This window comes from Homalodisca vitripennis, unplaced genomic scaffold (assembly GCF_021130785.1).
Source record: "Homalodisca vitripennis isolate AUS2020 unplaced genomic scaffold, UT_GWSS_2.1 ScUCBcl_1034;HRSCAF=4144, whole genome shotgun sequence".
NCBI lineage: Eukaryota > Metazoa > Arthropoda > Insecta > Hemiptera > Cicadellidae > Homalodisca > Homalodisca vitripennis.
This window is the reverse complement of record NW_025777169.1, coordinates 5,106-27,707: the sequence shown is the minus strand read 5'-3', so window position 1 is coordinate 27,707 and position 22,602 is coordinate 5,106. Positions and strand designations below refer to the sequence as shown.

Below are 22,602 nucleotides of genomic sequence, written 5' to 3'. Positions count from 1 at the left end.
GCTGCCCAAAAATACTTCACAACAGATTAAGAACGCAACCACTACACTAGGGATAATTCTCTGGGTACATATGCCATCCAAAATAAATGTGACAATTTAAATAAAATCAATAAAAAATTTTAGAAGACAGTTTGCTTGAAAATGAACGTTTGGGGAAAAAATGATGACAACGAAGATAGATTGGAAATGGCTGCAAAAAATAGGCTCTGCTCTACTAGAAAAAAACCAATTACTAGACGGAAAACTAGCACTTCTAGAAGCCAAAATTACCAGTGCTGAAGCGAAAATAGAATGACTCTTGAGGAAGAAAACTACTTAAGGAAAACTTAAAAACCTTCTTCAAAAGCTATCAGAAATGGAAGTACAACTAGGCTCAAACCAGAAACAACTTAATTTAGACATCCAATGCACTTTTGAAGAACATGACAGGAAACGGGAGCAGATCATTAATGAGTTGGCACTAAAAAATAGGGAATTAGAGAAATCGATGTCTCTAATGAGACGCGAGGGTCACTGCAGTACATTCCTCTCCTCAAGCATACATTGATACTGATGGGACTCAAACAACCCCCAGCTCTATCAGCTTTCGATAAATGTCCCACCCACTGGCCCACTATTGAGTTTTATCTGCTCTTGTCCTGGACATAGGACAATTAAAAAAACCGGACAGGAGCAACTGGAACATGCAGTCAAAGAATGCACTGTAAAAACTCCTCGGCCAAGGCCATCCAGCAACCGTGAATAACAGCAACAACTCTAGTGGAGCTCCCCCTACTTTAGTGCACGTTTGGGATGACTCCCTCTAGAAGTCTATCTACCACAAGCAGAAAGAATAAACACAAAGCAATAAAGGGGAAAAGTCACTTTAGCGTGTCACTGCAAGTGGCAAAAAACAAAACCAATTTTTTAAAAAAACAAGATAATAAAATAGAACCTGACCATACAAATAAGCAGTCTCTTCTTAGGAAAATAGGAACACTCTAACCTCCTACAAACTCAAGACCACGACCACACAATGGAGGAAATCTTTGACAAAAACATTGAATTTTACAAGCAAACCATCATTAGCAGTCACCCAAGTGTAACAATCACAGAATGCAATAGCAGCAACCAAGAAGAAGCACCTTTTTTAGTACTGACCACTTCAAAGAAAGGTAAGACAAAAACCTCAACACAAATGAAAAACTTACAATCCTGCACCAAAACATTAGAGGGGCTAATAAGTAAATCAAACCGCCTCCTTCATCTAGCTGAGTTGAAAAAGCCCAATGTCATCTTTTTTAAAAGCACTGAGCACGGGCCTCAGACAAAACCAGATAGAATCTATACAATGGTTACCTGGCTTTGGCCTAGTATCCCACTACAGGCCGCATCATCAACTAAAGACTTGGAGGCGTAGCTATATTTTTAAATGATGCACTCCGAAATCACGCTGAAGAAATGGAAGTGTCTCAATACTGCCAAGAACTATCATGTGAGGTCGCGCTTATAAATATTAAATTCAACAAAGATATTATCTATATCATGAGTACGTACAGATCACAAGACAGTAACCTGGATGTTACAATGGCAACACTATCTCATTTAATAGACAACACTAAACTCGAGAACAAACATCTTCTAATCTTGGGAGACATAAATGTTGACGTACTAAACTCAGACAGAAACACACTAAAACTAAATGAAGTGCTAGCCTACCATAAGGTTCAGAGAGTCAACTTGCCAGCTACAAGAATCACTTCAAAAACAAAGTCGTCTATAGACTGGATTGCTTCAAATATGACAACTGATGCACTTGATTGAACAGTTTTTCATACTGGACTCTCTGATCATACTGGCCAGATGTGCACTATTACCAACTTGGAGGTAATAACAACGCATAAATCAGTGTACAGAGCTATTGGAGGTAGAAACTTGTTTGAGCTGAAAGGATTGCTATTTAACGAAAAATGGGAAAAAGTGTTACACCTCTTTGAACTCGGAAGAAGCTTACAAGAACTCCAAAAACATAGTAACAGTTGCCCTAGATACTGCGTAACCTCTCATATCTGCCCAAAGCAAAAAAAAGAAAACCAAAACACTTTGCTGATGCAGAAGCACTAATGCTCAAGAATGAATTCCTAGCTTATCTTAACGAGTACGAAACTACAGGAAATCTTGATGACATAAACAAAGCGATGGATTTGAAAAAAAACCTATGACCAAAAACTGAAAACTCTAAGAAGCCAAGATATTGCTAATACAATTTCCAACTCAGAAAACAAATCCAAAACAATATGGGAAACAATTAATACTGTCCAATCAAAAAAAACTAGACACCTCACTTGAATTAAAACTAACCATCGATGGAAGACTTGTTGAGGATGCATATTTGGTTGCTGAACATTTCAATAACTACTTCGCCAACATAGCAAAAAACACCATTAATCTCAAAAAGAACACTTCAAGAAAACCAGTTGAACTTTCTATAGGAACTCACATTAATGAACTTAGCTCACTAAGACCCACAACTCAAGAGGAATTAAGATCAATTATAAAGAGCTTTAAATAAAAAAAAAACTCAGCCGGAATTGATGACATATCCACAAAAGTACTAAAACACTGTGCAGAAGAACTTATCCGCCCCCCTTACTGACATCTTCAATAAATCTTTCAACGTAGGTCATGTTTCCTCGGCATTAAAAATATCAAAAATCTATCCTAAATTTAAGACTGGAAGCAAAGCAGAATTAAGTAACTACAGACCCATCTCATTACTACCAACAGTTTCAAAACTTTGTGAAAAAATAGTCCTCATCAGGCTATTAGGACATTGTAATGTGAACAACCTGATAAGTAGTTCGTAGCATGGTTTCATCAAAGGCAAGTCTACTATAACAGCAATGATTGACTTAGTGGAATCAGTAACTGATAGCATAGAAAAAGGAAACCTGACTACAGCTGTCTTTTTGGACTTAAGTACAGCCTTCGACTGTCTGGGACATGATCTCATACAGAAGAAATTAAAAGAATTGGGTGTAACAGTATCAGCCCTGAAATGGTTTGAAAGCTACCTCAAAGACCGAAGTCAAGTAGTTGAACTAAAATCAAATGAAAAAGGACTAAGCAAAGCAATCCGCTCTCAACCTCAGCCTATACAAAAAGGTGTGCCACAGGGATCAGTGCTGGGCCCAGTGCTGTTCATTCTATTTATTAATGACCTTCCAGAATACTTACATGAATACTCTAAAACTTGCTGACGATACAACTTTAATCCTTGACAAAAATACACCTGAAAATCTCAGTCTGAATGCTTTCATTGCTGTCAACATGGCATATCAATATTGTGATGGCAATGACTTAGTGGTTAACCCCTCTAAAACTAACCAACTAGAGTTTGGGAGAAGAGCAGGACAAATTAACTGTCTACCAGATGTCAACTTGGTTGAACAAACCAAACTCCTCGGAATCATAACTGACTCAAGCTTATCCTGGACTCCTCACATTGACCAGCTTTGTAATAGGCTAAACCCAAGCCTATATGCACTCAAGCAGGTTAAAACAATCTGTGACTTGATGACAGCACGTACTGCCTATTTTGCTCTGTTTGAGATACACCTAAGATACGATCTAGCTGTTTGGGGAGGAACATCAAATGCTAACATGACCAGAATTCCAACACTTCAAAAAAAGGCAGTTAGAATTCTTGCAAATCTCCATTTCCAAGAGAGCTGCAGAGAGGCCTTTGCAACATTAAAGATCTTGACCGTGACAGCTCTCTACATCAAAGAAGTTGTCCTGTACGTTGATAGGAAAAACCTATCAAGACTCGAAGACCTACACTACTACAATACCCACAACTCAACGATGTATCCACTTCCCACTCATCACTTAGCACAGTACAAGAAAAAACCATCCTACATGGGAAGAAGCTGAGTAACTGTCTGCCAACGGAAATAAGAACGAAGAGAGGGAAACAGCTCGAGTTCGAACTCCGAAAACTGGTCTCATGCCAGGCCATCTACACGCTCGAAGAGTTCTACCAACTGACCAATCATGGACTTTGATGCTCTATGTAAAACGTTTCAAGTTACCAATTAATTTAACTACTTTTTGACACTATCTCTGTACTTTATGTATATGAATAAAGAAAATTTTGACTTTGACTATTCAAACTAAAAATATTGTTTAAGGATCTTGGAATACAAAAATGACACTGAATATTTACATTTATTTACATTACATATAATACACATTAAATCACAAATCTAAGCTAATAATGGTGGCTTCTGTGATGGGTTCTGGAGCCTGGCCTGAGAGAGGATACTGGAGTAAAAGTCAGGGTTATCCTGTAGGATGCGCTTGTTGTCCTGTATATTAGTGATGACATGCTGCAATGTCCAGTGTTTGCGCAGGAGAGCGTTATGTATGGTGAAGAACGCATGACGCACACAACGCAGCCCTGTACACACAGCGTTTGTGTGCATCTTGATACCGATCTCATTAATCAATGATTTGAGGTAAATCTCATGCTCATTTGTTGAGTGGATTTCTGAAAAACACACTTGCATTAGAACTATAACTTTATTTATATTTTAAAATACATTTTGTTTAGTATTAATGACACGGGTGAATATAATTTATTAAAATGGCACTCAATCAATATATTGTTACTGTAAATTAGCAAGCTTAGTCAATGCTCGGACCGAGTTTCAACTAGGAATGATAAACCAACATATACTTCAATCAAAGACTAATATTACTGTACAAATATGCTGTTAAAAACTTTGGTTTTCAGTTATAGGTTGATTAATCTGATACTTTATAGTAAAGTCAACAGATTTTCAGAGGAAAATCCCAGGTGTACTGTTTGAAATTAGGGTATTCATAACTACACAAACCCTTTTTTGTGTCCATTCCCTCCAAAATACTTTAACACATACACCCCTGATAAATAGCGGTAGTACGACTCATATGCAGATTTCAGATTGGCCATTGATTTATGACTGAAATGTGATGATACAAATTTAAGAACACAGAGTTATTGGATTTTACTCACCAAAATAAAACAAATTAAAGTCCTTAGACTTACGTGGCGGTATAATACCTAATATCAAAGTCTTCCATTCACGTCATGTTGAAAAAGTGCTTACTTCTAGAAATATTTCAGCGTCATTGTTCAGTCAACAGATGATCACCGAAATTCTGTTTTCATGGGAGAAAGTGCAATTGCCCCAACATGTGACAGACATCATGTTCACAATAAGTAAGACTTTTATTATTGAGAAAAATGATCATTCCATTCTAAAATGAGGTAAGCTTAACTGCTACTAAGTTGTACAGCGCAATTTTATTTGATTTATTAGCTTCACATGTGTCAAAAATACATGTACATAGATTAACCCTCGAGCTGGCAGTTGAAATTTCCTCAAGTGGCAGGCCATTTTGAGGTGTTTTGCAGTAGTATTGGTTTTTATTTTTTTTAAATATAATTTGATTATAAACCTATATGTATTATATATCACTGTTTTTACAAGAAAATTTACTTTTTATTCATGGAAATAAAAACCCAAAAATACAAGAAATTTATCACTTTTTTTACTAAGTTTGTTTTCAAAAAATAAAAAAGGTATGTAAAAGTGGTGGGGGTGCACCTATAAAAGACATATTGTGTGAAAAAAAATATTTCTAAAATACCCAAAATGTTGAAAATTTTTTATAGTTTTAGAAAATGTATAGTTTACTACACTTTTTTTTAATTAAAACAATTATGAAATACTCTAATCTGAAGATAGTACAATACGGCTAAATTCGTTGCTATGGATACGACTGTGTTACAAAAATTCATCAAAACCTTAATTATTACTCGAAAAATTCATAAAATACATTAAAAGTAAGCCTATAAAAATAAATAAAGAAGCTTTATATCATGATCATCGCATATGAAAATGATCCTAAACCTAACTAAAACTATCACAACACTGCACATAGCCTAGAACACAAAATCTCACTAATATATTTTTTCACATATATTTCTTCATAACATGACAAAATAAACTGATAAAACACAATATACGAGAATTTATACGCTTAAATAAACACACTTATTACATAAAAACACACTTATTTCATGTAATAAACTTACGTTTTAGATGAACAAGAATAACGCGACCGGGGTAACAATACAACAACAATGGCCGACTGTTTACAAACAACTCTCGTTTTCAATATGTCATACTTAAATCATGGCATACAAAACAAAACAAAATACATCATCAAATCAGCAACTATTTCTGATTCCAGTGGTATATGAATCATTGCAGTTTAGTTCGTGTATTGATTATAACAGATGTCAAACAGGCACGTGTCAAATCGACTGATTTTCAGGCGACTGCCACTACAGAAACATTAATATCGACTGATAATCAGGCGACTGCCAGTTGTAGGGTTAAGTAAACATGTGAATTATCAGTCATTATATAACTAGTATCTGGCACATACAATGATCTTACATTTTATAAATCTACGAACTAATTACACAAACAAACTGATTATCCATCATTTAACAATTCGGCCATAGAGTAAAATATCTTGCTTATGAGGTGGTGTGTGAGGGAAGCTCTAAAAGATCACACACTGCATTCACGCTTCAGATGGATTGGAAGGGCATTCAAGTTTCATAGCGGAGTAATAAGTTTCTTCCTCATATAGTTTAAGTCTATGTATTGGATACTGGTAATCAAAGAGTAACCAGTACAATTATTGGGAAATACGCTAACATTACTTTTTAGAAAAGCTAGACATTGTAATATGTAAATTGAAGGAAGAAAATTTGTTTACAGGAATCTCTGGGTTTCAGGTTAAAAATTGTCCTCACAATCCTTTTCTGAATAAAAAAAAGTTGAATTTGACTCAACAGAATTTTCCCAAAATATCACTCCATATCTGAAGTGCGAATATACATAGGTGTAATAGGCTATTATGACAGTATCATAGTTGGCTAACCCTGCAATAACTTTGATAGCAAAATAGGCGGAGCTTAACTTGCCAGCCAAGTATGACAAATGATCCCTCCATTTCAGATTTTGGTCGGCTACACACCTAAAAGTTTTGCCGATGACACTCTTAATGTCTTCACATTTCACTTTGACATCAGGGCTTTGCAGTGTTGATAAATATGTGAGTTGGCTTTTATTGTTATTTAATAACAGCCCATTCATAATAAATCAATTTTGAGCTTCTAATTTCAATACATTTGGTGAGGTGGAAGGAAGCGTATATCTCTGTTCTAAAACGATTCAAAAATAAAGTTCTACTAGCTCAACCTCATAGTGTTGGCACATGTCATGGCACAAGGGCAAGTGTCTTTGAACCATGCTAGGTAGGATACCGAAATTGCTAACTTAGTTGCACTGAATTAAAAAAGTAACCAATGCTGCAATTTTTATTGACATATCATATGATAGCAATCATATTTCTATGCTCATATTATGTACGGAACAAACAGATGCAAAAATGAAATGACTAGCCAACACTATTTGACAATAAAATTATATGCCCATACTTAATATGGTACTAAACTGAAATACATCAAATAAGTAAGTAGCCAGTTCCTTAATTTTTTTACCAGTACTGTGATTTTTATACAAATACAAAAGGAAGTTGGTGTCAAAATGATGAAGTCAAAGCGACTATGCTGCTGCAGACCAAGGCATCATGCACCATTTGTCTATGATGATGGAATTCAAACAGTATAATGAACAACTAAATATTATTGTAAATTATTTAGCACAGGTTTTCATGTAAAAATAACATTTTTTATGTTGGCTATTTGTATTTCTTTCTTAAAAATGGTACTGAATAAAAAATGCATTGCATGTCTAAGAATATTATGCTACAGTCGATTTTATTAAAATAATTTAGAGCCCTCATAAAACAGTACCCAGTTTTATTTACCTGAAATAGTTCTCTGGTTACTGAAAATTAAAAACCATCTGACCTTAGATATCAGTAATGAAGACAGTAACAAAACTACACAGAGATTTACAATTATTAAACACCCACAAGTGTTAGGAGCTGACACCCACAACTTTGCAACAAGAAGAGCCAACAATTATGCTTTGCCTGTCCATCGGCTAAACATCTATGAGAAACAACCATCCTACATAGGTGCAAAATACTGGAACATTCTCCCAGATGAAGTCAAGGCACACATTAACCATCAACTAAGGAAGAGCGTCTACAAGTGGCTGCTGAAACGCCCCTTCTACAGTCTGGAGGAGTTTGAATCTGGCAGCAATGAACTTGATTAGTTTAAATTGACCTAATTTGTTGAATTCTTTAATTATTGTTCTTTTTAATGTATAATTTCACTTAATGACAAACAAAAATGATTAGGTTAAGATTGACTCATTACTGTTCTCAATGAATATGTAATAAAGATTTATGATTATGATGATTATTCGTCTGTACGAGAGATGAGTCCCTCTTTTAAATTGTGATATTAATTATGTCTGTTAGATACATCTAAGACTTGTTGTTTTCATATGAAAGAAACATACCCAAGATAAAGTCAGGAGGTTTGAATTCGATACACTTAATACTGTAGATCATCGGAACATTAGGGTCTGCTGGTCGGATCAGACCTTGCACAGCCAGTTCATAAGCATCTTGGGACTGGATGTCTACCCCTGAGAGTCTGCAACAGATATCACATGTTTTGACCACAAAAAAGAATAGAATAGGGACGATTGTGTTAAGGTTACAGACTGGAACTGGTCAGCTGATATCCGCAAGCTCCCTCTCTTTATTGTTATTGAGTTACTGACAAATATTAACTATATGGAAGTGTATATGAAGATTCTGAGAACAATTGGAAAATATTTAAATTAAATGCAACTAAATATTTATGCAGTCACATGATGACGAAATTGATTTTGAAAGACCTTGCCCAAGAACAAAGTACTATTTGTGTGTGTATGTTTATTTGCACTTATTAATATATGTTTATGGAATTAAATATTTTAATTAATTAATGGAATGAAATCTAATTACGATTTAACACATACATTGAAATTAAAAGAAAAGATACAACAGATTCTTGTAATTGATTCAGAAATGAAAAATAACACTATTAATTTGCAAGTTCATGAAAAATATCTCATGAACTATTCATTTGATAAAATTGAAATAATAGTAAATTCAAATTCGGTTTAGTTATTTTTGTTGGACTAACATTCATCATGATATATCATAAATGAAAAAACAAAATTAGGGTCGATTCTGATAGTCTATATACCTACTTAGTGGTACTGAGGATTCTTGATATTGTGGCTCCATTCCGATACCAGTCAGCTGTGTACACGGTTGATAGCTGATCGACAGAAACGTGTTTTTGTCAAACTTTGTGTATGAAAAGGAGTAGATAGATAACAAAAATCATAAATTATTGTTGTTTGCAATACTTTGATTTCTGTTCATATCTTCTATACTTCTGTACATGGATCACAGCAAGTCTATTACATTTATTTGTGGGCAACATCTGATCGGTGGTACACAAATTACTGATTGTCAAAACATGTTCATCATACTTTGTGTAAAAAAAACTGTAGGTAGAATACTAATTAAAAACTTATTGTATTGTAAATAATAACATAATAGCTTCCAGTTCCTATTTGTTAAGTCACCACCTATCCTAGTCAGTTCCTATTTGTTCCTATTCATGCACCACCTTGTGCCTTGTAGATGGACGACAGCTGCTCGACAGAAAATAAACCGATTATTTTTTTACATTGTAATTTGTTTGATTGTATAAATATGTCCTCTACAAGAATATGTGTATCTTTAATTCTTAACATTTTTTCATCCTAGCTAGGGCCACTACTACTGACCAGATGTTCTTTAGCAGTTACAAAACAAAAGTATTTATGGCGTTATATTCTTAGTAACAAATAAACAAAGGAATCAGTAACGAATTCAAAACTGGGAATAGAGTACATAATGATTCTGTATAGGTGTTAGAATCACATATTTTTTTAATCAGCTCCTCTTTAAAAAAAAATCATCTGAAATTATTTTTGGAGAGTAGGTTATATTAGTATTAAGAATGTTGTTTAAAAAGTCGACAAGAACTTTTTAGCTAGGTTTATAGAATAATTTTGATATGATTAAACAACTTTTCATTATGTTAAATTAATACCAAGTAATATTTTATAAAAATTTCAATAGTGGGGAATAAGAATCTTTTAATTATTGTAGAGTACAACCTAACAGCAGAACAGAATAAATTATTCCTTTTGTTATTTAACAAATTTTCATGGGAACTCAAAAAAAAATCTCTTCATATCGACTTACTCAAACATGGACTTCTGATGGGCTGACTGGATGGTAGCAAGGTGTTTGTCAATCAACTGACGTGTGACATGACGGAATTTGGACCTCTCAGTGACTCGGCCATCTGTGTAATACGTGTCTGTCGCTCGGCCCAGCTGCCCGCTGACGTGGAACGTGCGCACGTGGTGTGCATAGTCCATGGCTGTCACTGTTCTAACCCCTTTGTTCAGACCAAGCACTGCAACAACATAACTCATGCGTACTAAACTTTTATTTTCGACACAGAATTGTATAAAGTTTTATATCAAATGTACATACATACATTACAACTGGTCTTCTCTATAGACATGTGTACTAGTTTCATGACTTGATAATTGATTTTGATCCATAATCCTTTCAGTGCCAGACATCTAGGTTACTTTGCAAAAAGTGTCAAGGTATATGCCCTATTCGTATCAAGTTCGCCAAATTACTGTGGCCAAACTTTACTGTTTTACAGCTGCCTACATTAAATGTTATATCTTTGTTAATTTTTGGACTAAAACAATTGATTTTTCTTAAATTTCTTTCATAAAAATATACTTTAAACAAATTATGAACCTATTTCAGTGTGCATGTATTAAAAAATTATATATTAGTAACAAGCAATGACTTTTGTTGAATTATTTTGTTTTTTTTTTCATTTTGCTCCAATAAATGCAGTTAAAAAATTCCTCACACAGTAGATGGTGTTATAGTTCTCACCCAAAGGTATTACAGTGCTTAACTTCAAAAATTCACTGAACTATCTTGAAAAATAAACTTTTTACACTCGTTTATATAAAAAATAATAACTGATAATTCATAAACAAATGACATATACACATATTTACCCAAAAAAAACTCTTTAATGCAAAAATTAAACATTCAAAAACCATTACAAAACAGAATATGAAAACACATTTTGCATATTGTACATTGAGAACATGAATTTTTTGCTAGTTTTGTAAATTCTGTAAAGTTTTGCTTCACTGGACATTTCAAACAAACCATCATTCACGTCCTCCTCCTATGTGTTCTCACTTATTGGTGATCTATTTTGCTTCATTTATTTGAAAGAATTCAATTAAAACTAATTGGTAAAAAAACAGTAAATAACCGCAAAATAACAGACAGACAACAGAAGACAGCTGACTGATGAGGTGAAAGGGCAGATTCTCTTTCATAGATATATTTAGATCTATTCCGATCAGACAGGAAGAAATACAATCTGTCAAAGACATTATCACTAAGGTGGAACATTATGAGAGTTATCTAGAGTGAACAAGCTTTCAAGCTCTGATCATAGAAACTGTGCATCACCAAAACAACAATTGTCACATTACTTGACAAATTAACCAAGATATCACCACTAATTATATGCAGCATTTAAAAAAGTCCTTATTATTGTAAGAAACGTTAATAAATAACAGAGAAAGATGTTCCGTGTGGGAGACTCATTATTGTAACATAAGTAAGTTGTCATCAGTGTTCCTGATAATACTCTGTCCAATGTTTCACTCCGATTGTTCCGACAGCTCAATTTGTCACTATTCCTTACTCTTCTTCATTATTGAGAAGATAGACATACAAATATCTGAAATAACTCAGCTTCCCTGGTATAACTTTTATCTGCTCACCTTTCTTACTGAGAATGTGAACACCAAGTTTTTTGAGATCTTTCCATCCAAACCAACTGGGTGAATGTTTAGCTGAATTCCCTGAGACATAATCTCTCAGATAATCTAAATGCTATGCTATGGAAATAGTCTTTAAAGAGAATTGTATCTATGCAAGACAGTATTCAATAAGCAACTTACAAAAAACTCCAGATGTGTGAAGACCAAGGGGCAGAGGCCAGCGACCTTGGAAGTCCTTCTCTTGATAACGAGGTCCAACAACAAGAGGATGGTCGGCGTAACTTGGACCCACGGTTACACGCATCTCCTTAGTGGTGTCACCTTCAATTGATACATAGTCCACTGGTGCCCTCACTTCCATTTCATTCAAATCTGAGACACAATACAATATATGACAATACATACACTCTATGAAACCATTCTTTATAAGTAAATCAAGTAATTCACCACCTACCAAACATGAATATAGGCTAATAAAAGGCGTAAACACAGATATATGCTGAAAATTGTAGTAAATTTAAAAGTAACTGTAAACATTTTCCTAGTAAACCAATGCTTTTATGATTTGGATCTTGTTTTTATAGGGTTTTTTTTCTTCCTTTGGGGCGGCCTACTGCCATGCACTTAAGCCTCAAGGGCTTTTTGCGCACCCCAGAAACACACCATGAGGCCCACCAGTCTATAACTTCAGCAGTTCCACAAACCGCCGAAAACAACCTATCAAGTCCTCCTGGGAAAATTCACCACCCCTGTCCAAACTACCAAAGATGGCATACCGCTCTCTTGCTATTGCAGGGCAATCAAAGAGCAGGTGCTCAGCAGTCTCCTCCTGCTCATTACACCTTCTACAGAGCGGATCCTCCTGAAGGATGCAGACTCTGTGAAGATGCTTCCTCAGGTGACCATGCCCCGTAATGAGACCAATAACCTTAGAAGACATTGATCTGTTTAATGAGAGAAGGTCTGAAGCCACCCTGGAGGAAGGTGACTGTAATACCATTCTACTCATTCTCAAACCCGGATGCAACCTCCACCTTCTCTCATGCTCCGCGCGAATCCGTTTCGAGACAACCCTAGAGGATTCACACCTTGGAACACCGCAGAACGGTTTATAGGGTTAGTATGAAGTAGGTATATTAGGCACTAGAGCTTATAAAAAATTGTTTTATGCTACCATGGGAGGATACTATGTTCTCACCTTGAGGCACATTTGTATCCTTGTCATTAAAATGATGGGTGTTTCTTAACATCTAAGTGGCACCTTTATGTTCTATTTACACACCTCATATTTTGCTATTTTTAAAACAACAAAATCTTGCTCTTGAAGCTATGAATATTTTTCAGAAGACCTACAGTAAAAAATATTTTAACAATTTTAGTTCTATTTTGTCAATGATGTTGTAATGTCAAAATGTGTAAGCGCAGTATTGTACTAATTATTGCAACCTTAGCGAGGGGAAGGCAGGCGGGCAGCCTGTACGCTGCTAGGTCTTCTGACTCCACATAGCTTAGGTTTTATATTTTTATTTATTCACTGATCAGGATAACTTCCTCTGTTTCACAATAATATTATGACTTTTTATGTAACCGTGAACTTTTAAATGACTAAAACTATTATCTAGGCCTTGCATATAAATCTGAAATTTTAGTTCTTCGTTCTAGTATTATACAACTGACGGTGAGTTCTCTAAAGCTGCCGGCCACTCCCTGGGATTTTACCCGGGTAGAGTACGATAAGCGGATCCGGTTTTTTATATTGAAATGATCAAACCATTGGTAAAATTACATTAACCTGTGTTAGTATGCAAAACATTACGGCGATTGGAGCGGTAATCGCTGATCTTAATATTTACCTTTCCATTCATTTGAAAATGTGATTTTAATTTAGTGTTTTAGATACATTGATATTTTATTTTATTTTATTTCCAACGGATCAACTATTACAAAAGCGAGCATAATAATTTATAATTATAGTAATAAGTTAGCAACAATGACTAACACAAAACTAAAAAACTAAATCCAGGCAATAAGGCACTTATGGGTATGGCCTCCTAAAGGCACCATCAAAAACCAAACACGAGCACAGGTGTGCATGCACGTGTGTGTTTTGAAATTCATAGTTGAGTGGTCAAGCACTGAGAAGCACATAGAGCTCTCTTGAAGGAAGCCAAGGAAGCACAGAAAAAGTCTATGTGTTCTGGTAGCAAGCATCAAGTCTCTGCATCCTAATCACAGGACTGTTGGCTGCATAGGAAGTTTTCACCGAAGTTCTTGCAAAAAGGACTCAGATCTTGTGCCAGTGGGAATTTGGAAATTTATTTTCTGTAGCAGGTCTGGGCAATCGATGATTCCGTTAACCAGCTTGTACAAGAAGAGAACGTCTTGGATGATATTGATTGATAGTTCTGTTATTCGATATATAGTATCGATGATTGTAATAAGCGATATAAAAACCGGGTTAGTTTATCATACTCTGCCTCTTAGGCCCAGTCTAAGGGGTGTACATTTTGCAACATGGATTAATTAAAGTAGGTCTCATGCTTTGGTATTATGAAGAGTAAAGTTCATCTAATTAACATTGTGTGACATACCATTACATAGTTTTGTAAGAAGTGAATACTTCACAGCTCCTTCAGAAATGCCACTTGGCTTGTACAAACACACAATACCATTTAAAAGTCTCCAAGCTGTTGGAGCATCCTTAACAAACTGGGAAATCATTTCTGATTTATAATATCACTGCTTATGATAAATAAACTTTTTGTCATTTTTATAACAAAGCCTGCCTCTGTTCACTCATTTTGCTTACTGATGTACTTATTTAAGTACACAGCTCCACCATGTATTACACAAAATTGTACTCTTACGCTGTAAGTGTTAAATACACTTATTGTAAAAACAAATCTATGTTAAACTATTACAATCACATCTAAACCAAAATCTCACTTTATAACCTAACTCAAACATCCACAATGATCATAATAAACAAACGAAACGGCACAATCAGTCTTTCCACTACGGGGAATTAAAAATATCGTTATGCAAAATGCATGAAAATATTTTGCCCACAAATGTGAATGCTCTCTATATTGCTTTCTACGAATAAAAATTATTATATTAATTTTAAGATTTTTTCCCGGTTAACTGCATAATAAAGTATATAAAATGATATACTGTCTTCTAGAACAGATTTTTTTTAAATCCATTATTTGAAATCTATCGAGATAAACCTTTACTTATTAATGCTAAGATTCAAAAATAATATTTTTAATTGTTTTTTCCCTTACGTCATTTAATAAGACTTTGAAGACAACGTCTGCATTAACCGTGGAAACTGGTATTAAGTTTACCGAATAACATTCAAAAATTCCATTTTAACAATAATGCTAATAAAGACACGGCCATGCCTTTTAGCGTTGAAAGGCAATACTGAAGTACATTTTTAATTAAGGGAAAATCCAATTTGTAAATATAAGTTAACACAAAATTTAATATCAAAGCTGGAGGCCACTGGAGTTCGGGGTCATGCGCTTTCATGGTTCTCAACCTACCTTACAAGTAGGCTACAGACCGTGTCTGTCTGAGGGACCGAGAGCGACGCGTTTCCGGTGGACTACGGGGTGGTTCAGGGCAGTACGCTCGGCCCAATTCTGTTTTTAATTTATATTAACAATATCTATAAATTGAATTTATATGGCGATCCTGTTTTATTTGCTGATGATAGCTTAATTTTAATAAAAGGTAGCGATTGGGGTGATGCTCGTTCTAACGCTCTACATGACCTCATGGTTAAAAAAAAAATGGTTTGACCAAAACATTCTTTCATTAAATACATCAAAGACTAAGTTTATACCCATCTCTCTCCGAGAGACCACAGACTATGCCCTCGGCGACCTCGTGGTTCATAATTGTGGCAGTTACAACAATGATCTTTGTTCGTGTGAAACTATTGAAATGTATCGTCTTATAAATATTTGGGTGTCTTCTTTGACAAGCGTTTAAAGTGGTCTGCACATGTTGAATATGTAAAAAAAGAGAACAAGGAAATATATATTTGCGTTTAAACATTTATGTGAAATTTTAAATGAAAAAGAAATTAAACTTGCTTACTTTGCCTATGCCCAATCGTTGTTGTTCTCGTTTAGAATAATAGCCTGGGGTGGAGCGTATAAAACTCTTTTACAGCCACTGCAAGTGGTTCAGAAGGCAATCTTAAAAGCCGGTTTCAAAAAATCTAGGAGATACCCAACTGACACTTTATATCAAGAAACTGCCATTCTATCAATTCGAAAAATCTTCATTAAACACTTCTTGTTCATATGTATAAACATTTTTATACAATTTTCTCTACAACTTCACATTCTCATAACACACGATATTCACGGAATATTGGAGTCGCATCAATGCAAATCAGTAAATCCTTCTCATCTACAAATTCTCTTTATATATCCCATCTTGTGTATAGAAATATCTGTAAATACTTTCCGGACAACCAAATATTCACCTCACCTTCAATACTTACATGTAAGAAACGCTCGAATGAATGGCTGTATCTTATCAGCGCGGAGGAGGCCGAGGCAATCATCACGGCTGACAACAGAAGGACCTGACTTTTGACCTTGCCTCCCCCCTCTTATTGCCCCTTCAACAGCACTGATGCCTTTAGATGGACTTTTCCTATTTTATACATTTATTTGTTTTATTTCATAACAGTTCGTAAAGAAATCTGCTAGTAATGTCTTAAGTTGTTCTGCAGGTAGACTTTTTGATCCTTAAAATACACCACTCCTTAATTTTGTTTTTCTTCTCTTTAAATATTTCCTTTAAACTATTTGTAGTATTTACGCTGATAAATTTCAATGCCGTATTATGTAGGTACGCGCGGGCGCGCGCGCGCGCGGTGTGTGTATGCGTGTATTGATGTTATAATATGATAATTAATCACCAGATTAAATTCGTCCAAAATCTCCAGGGAAGCAACTCGAGCCTACGCACAGGCTTTTCCGCCCATTTAGGCCTTATTTCCTAGGCCACTTTAAATTTGATGTGTATAATATTTTTATGTATAATGTTGTTATGTAAACATTTAACCAGTATAGTAACAAGACAATATAAATTTAATAGTAAATTTGCACGCATGTAAATATTTTTTGGAGATAAAATTATGATTATGATTGTCATATTCCTGGTGATGACCATTGGTGACATTTCTGATATCTGGCAAAAATAAAATACACAAACACTCACTTTGACAAGTATATGGAAATAATTCATGAAACATAAGAGAATTCAGAAAACAGTTATGACAAATCAATAATTAATTATAAGTTATAGATCAATTTGGAATAATTTTGAGTTAGGTTGGGGGTAGTATTACGTGTTATAGTTGGCTACACTGCTACGTACTGCTCAGTAGTTCTCTGGTGCACACTACTGCACAGCTGCGAAGTCAAGCCTGGTTTACATTAGTCGAGTAGTAGGTCGAGTAGAAAGGCGAGTTAGTACTCGACCGTAAACTCGGCCAGTGTGAACAACTGGACGAGTCGAGTGACGGGCGAGTCGAGTGTCAGACCCAGTTGGCAGGCGGGGGTCGAATAGTTTCGGCGGGGAGACAGCCACTCTACCACTTTATTAGACTCGCCCGACCCCCACCACCGACAATTTTTACTCTACGAACAACTCTCCTGTTTACTCACTCAATGTAGACAGTCAGCAGATCGAGTTCTATGTCGTGTTGCATTGTTCGTGTCAATTCACGCACACGTGTTTGAGTAGTGTTATTTGTGTAGTTTAATACTTCAAGCAAATATGAAGTGGACGGAAGAGGAAACATTTAAAGTTTGTTGAGCTGTACCGGGATGCAGAATGTTTATGGAATTTAGCTAGCCCTACGTACAAAAACAAACAAATGAGACAAGCAGCAATTGACAACCTTGTCAAAGATATGGGAAAGGAAGGGTTCGGTATACAAGAAGCCAAGCAGAAAATAAAAAACATGAGGTCTACGTATAATCAAGAACTGACGAAAATTAAAATATCAACCAAGTCTGGAGCAGGATCAACTGATATTTATGTACCTTGCTGTCAAATGGTTTGCTATTTTGGACCCAGTTATGAAAATAGGAAGAGGACAATCTGAAGCTACAAGTAATTTGGTAAGTACACATTTTATTAAGAGAATTACATTTACATATAAAGAAATGAAATGCTATTTCACTGCCAAAAAAATATAATTAATCACAGATTTTACACATTTTTCATGCTTCCGGAGTTGAATGTAATAGTCTTTCTGATTTTATTTGTTTAAACATACTTGTTTTGCCAAGGCACAGCACCTTCGTTGTTGAAGTAAGTTTTCAAACCATCGCGGATCTTTTTTGCAAGTTTGGTTGTTCTTCTTCCTCCAAACCTTTCTAAGTTTCTGAGTTCTCCAATGTTTTCCCTCCATCGACCAGGTACTATATTACCTGTGTCTAAGGTTTTCTCATCTACAGATCCTGGTGCAAAGTAAGTTGTAGAAGAGGTTCTTCGTAGCCAGTTATGTAGAGAGCATGCAGCTTTAACAAGTTTAGGTACTGTTGAGATGTGACATACTACCTTTCTCTGGAAAACTCTAAATCGACTTACCAAGATACCAAAGGCGTTTTCAACAATCCGCCTTGCTCGACTTAAACGATAGTTAAAAATCATTTCCTCGAGAGTCAGTCGTCGTTTACATGATGTGTACGATTTCATGAGGTAAGGCTTCAGCGGGAAAGCATCATCTCCGACAAAGAATAAACCATCAGGAAGAAGTCCATTCTCCAACGGTAACCATATTGAACCGTTAAGGAAGACACCGGCATCATTTTCAGAACCTTTATGTCCTACTTCGACATAAGTAAATAAATAGTTGTAGTCTACTACTGCCATAAGAATGACACTGTGAGTTCCTTTGTAGTTGTAGTATATAGACTACCACTGTTTGGAGGGGCTTGAATCAAGATATTTTTCCCGTCTATGGCTCCACAGCAGTTAGGGAAATTCCATTCACGAACGAAGCCTTCCTGAAACAGCTTTCCACTCTTCATGGCCGTTTGAAAGCTGAAAATAAAAAACTGTTATTAACATTAGTCACAGCTATTTCAAGAGTTTTTTTTTATTTACAGGAATCAAATACTATGGATGATGAAGTCGAAAGCCAGGGTATCTTCGAAGATGAGTTATCAGACACGAGTGGAGTACCAGCATGTGAGCAGGAAACTCCTCGACGGGTTTCTACGCCAACTGTACACACGCAAACTGGTGCCAAGCTTACGGGAAGGAAGCGTAGAATTGAAGAGTTGTCACATGCTGTTAATAAAAAATAATGACTAGACCTACCACTGATCCAGAGGAAGATGAAATAGACGTGTTTGGTAAATACGTGTCAAAAACATTGGAAAAATATCAGCTTGTGATGCAATATGCGCCCAACGAGATATTCAAGATCTTTTGACAAAATACAGGTTAGGTAACTGCCCTCTGAGTGTACAAACAAATATAACCTACACCTCAAAATAATACGTCTAATTCTCCACAAACTTCCACTGTATTGTTTAATGAACCCTCGGGATTACTCTCTTTCGCTAATATCGTTGCAGACTCAGTAAACTTGCAGTAATGAAATTGTATTGTCCTTTTAAATACATTCCTGTTAAAATGTGACTCACTTATTCGTTGTAACTTTCTTTAGTCCATGTTTAACTACGAATAATGTAAAACTATTACTTATTTTGTATATTTTGACTACCTAAATAAATTGTTTCATAAATATAAGCTAACTATGTGTTGTACCCTTTCCAAAATAAGTAGAATTAGATAATTAATTATGAATGTTTCAATCAGAAATTCGGATATTATAAGTGACCAATGACAAACTTCACCTAATAATTTGGTAGATAAAATTTATAAAAAAAACATTCCCTTAAGCATGGACCAATTTTGCTTGTCTTACTTATCATATTTACCTAAAAATGTGTATGTTTAATAAATGTTTCGGCTTTACTTTCATGAACTCTTTTAGGCTCTCAGATATAGCATCGCAAACTTCTGGGATGAACTTTGACATAGCTCCCCGAGGACACTCGAAACATATGCTGCAGAGATCTGTACGTGTTTCCAGTAGCAAGATAAGCTAACGTAATCTCTAATTTCAATTTAGCAGGTAGTGCGTCTCTCAATTGAGTGTCCTGTTTGGTGATTTTTGGTGAAATTAGATCCAGTAGAGTGTTAAGGGGAGTCCTAAATTGAAAAAATTTATTTTTTTTCAATTTTGGGTTTTTTATTGAATATTATAGTTTGAAATTTCCTCTTTCCAATGATATATAACACTTTGTAATACATAAATCATAAAGCCATGAAAAAAATCAATAAAATAAGGCCTGCAACTCAGTTTTAGTAAAAAAGTTTCTTGGTCATGCAACTGTATCAATCTGAATCCCTACCTTATGGACCTGATGTAGTAATTAGAAAACTAGAGTGCGTAGGTCATGTACAGAAGCGTATGGGGACTCGCCTACGCACTCTAAAAGATAAATGTAAAAAAGAAAAATTGTCAGATGGGAAACCTTTGTCTGGGAAAAACCGACTAGCGACTGCTGCGGTTCAAAAGCTTCAGACGTTTTATGGATTATCAATTAGGAGGAACACCCATAGTGTAGTTGAGATGAAGAAAGCTGTTTGGGCAACATATTTTCATGTCCAATCTACAAATGAAAGGCCAACACATCAATTGTGTCCGAATGATGAATTGACGTGGTGTAAATATAAAAAAGCAGAACTCGAAAATAAATCCTATGACCATGGCAAACATTTCCATCTCCCTGAAGCCATTATGTTGAAATTAAAATCAATTTTCAAGAGCCTGTCTGATCCAGAGTTATTAGCAAAGTGCCTCAAAGGGAAGTCCCAGAACCCAAATGAGTCACTAAACAACCTCATATGGTCTTCGTATTCCTAAAAGGGCTTTTGTACGATTGCACACTTTGACATTTGGCGCACATGATGCTGTGCTATCATTTAATGAAGGGTTTTCCAGCAAGTTTAAAATATTAGAGGAGTTAGGGCTGGAAGTAGGATCTAACATGCTTGCCGCTATGAAGAAGATGGACTTGGACCGACTCCAAAAAGCAGAAAAGGCCATGACTGACCTTGAAAAAAAATCCAACAAAGCAGGACATTAAGCAAAAGAAGACTGGAAGACATTTACCAGGTGTCAGAAGACCCAGACAACCCATCTTATGGTGCAGGATTACACTAAAGTTAATATAACTTATATTTTGGTGTTAATTTTTACATTTTTGTAGTTTTCCGCAAAATAGCATTTTTGTACATTTGATGTGATATATCTCAAGAACGGTTATAGGTAGGATAGCCAAAGTTTTTACTGTAGCTGCATTACTATAAACAATAGTTCCTCCTAAAGTTTCAAAATATTCCAATTATAAATAAAAATTTAGCAAATAGAAAAATATAAAAAATAATTTTAAAAAATCATCTTTTTTTAAAAAAATCACCAATTTTTGTATTTTTTACCAATAATAACAATAATTTACGCGGAACTAACTAAAGAGCTGTTCTTTCAAACAAAACAAAACTGTAGGTTTCTAGGTTACTTACTTCCAGAGATATGTAACATAAAGTTAACATTATCGTTAAATGGAATTTAGACTCCCCAATTATCTGGAGTTAATCTGAGAAATGACCTGTACTCCTGAATATTATCCTCCAACGCCAGTCCAGTTAATAACATAGCAGATGCACCGTGAGTGTCTCTTCTCTTAATCCAGTCTCTTACCCAAACGCGTGTTTCCCTGTTTATTTCTTCCTCCACCACTTCGTTTATCTTCTCTACCCACAAATCATGCACCCTCTTTAAGCAATTTCTAACGATCTCACGGGACATTTTCAGAATAAGTTACAACATGCATCCAACAATAATTTTCTTGTTGTACTGTCTCCGTATCCAATTCGGACGAGCATACTCGACTAATACAAATGCATTTTTCTAAACTATTGCGAGTAAACTAGGGGCCTAGCACACTCGGCCAAGCTTACTCGACTAATGTACAGTTCGAGGACTTTAGCTGTGCGCGTGACCTGGAGTGTGTGGTGATGGGCGGAAGGGGTGGCGGGGTAGCATTATGCGCTACGTCCCGAAAACATTTCCTTTGACTTATGGTTAAAACCCTCCTTTCAGGAATCGTATTGGCCCAAATAAACTCATCGCACTCGCCATAATCAGTCTGTTTTGTGACAGTGCTGAGTGTAGCTTGTGCTTCGCTTTTACTGATAATGTCTGTTGAGTTAAAGTCAAAAGTCAAAAGCCTATTCATAGTCAGGCTCGCGAAATTGTGAGTAATGTTTATACATTTATGAAGGAAGAGGCAGACCATCAAACTGTTAAAATTCCGTTGTCAAAGGCTCGCCAAAGAACTGCTGCAGCAACTGGAGTGTCAGAGCGAGTTGTGACTAAAATAAACAGTTAACTTAACAAGTTGAAGGTTAGTAACATGTGTGAGGCAAGTTTTACTACACCAAACAAAAACTGTCAACGACGTAGAATTGTTGACAATTTTCATGTTGAAGAACATCGAATAGCGACTGCAAAACT

At 35.5% G+C, this 22,602-nt stretch overlaps 1 protein-coding gene across 1 annotated transcript; it reads right to left on the bottom strand.

Moving 5' to 3' along the window:
* Positions 1-4,190: 4,190 nt before the first annotated feature.
* LOC124371179 (mitochondrial mRNA pseudouridine synthase TRUB2-like) lies at positions 4,191-14,973 on the bottom strand. Its single transcript, XM_046829494.1, has 5 exons — positions 14,561-14,973; positions 12,150-12,341; positions 10,333-10,549; positions 8,541-8,677; positions 4,191-4,531 (listed from the first exon to the last, which is right to left on the bottom strand). Exons 1-5 carry the CDS (start codon positions 14,688-14,690, stop codon positions 4,248-4,250), a joined length of 960 nt encoding a protein of 319 aa, XP_046685450.1. The 5' UTR covers positions 14,691-14,973; the 3' UTR covers positions 4,191-4,247.
* Positions 14,974-22,602: the final 7,629 nt, after the last annotated feature.

Bases quoted from the DNA above. Each gene is read 5' to 3' on its own strand.
- LOC124371179 (XM_046829494.1), bottom strand. From the start codon at position 14,690: ATGATTTCCCAGTTTGTTAAGGATGCTCCAACAGCTTGGAGACTTTTA. The intron at 8,678-10,332 runs GTAAGTCGATAT...TATCTGTTGCAG, and splicing joins CATCAGAAGTCCATGTTTGA to ACTCTCAGGGGTAGACATCC. The intron at 4,532-8,540 runs GTATGTTTCTTT...TGTGTTTTTCAG, and splicing joins ACCTCCTGACTTTATCTTGG to AAATCCACTCAACAAATGAG.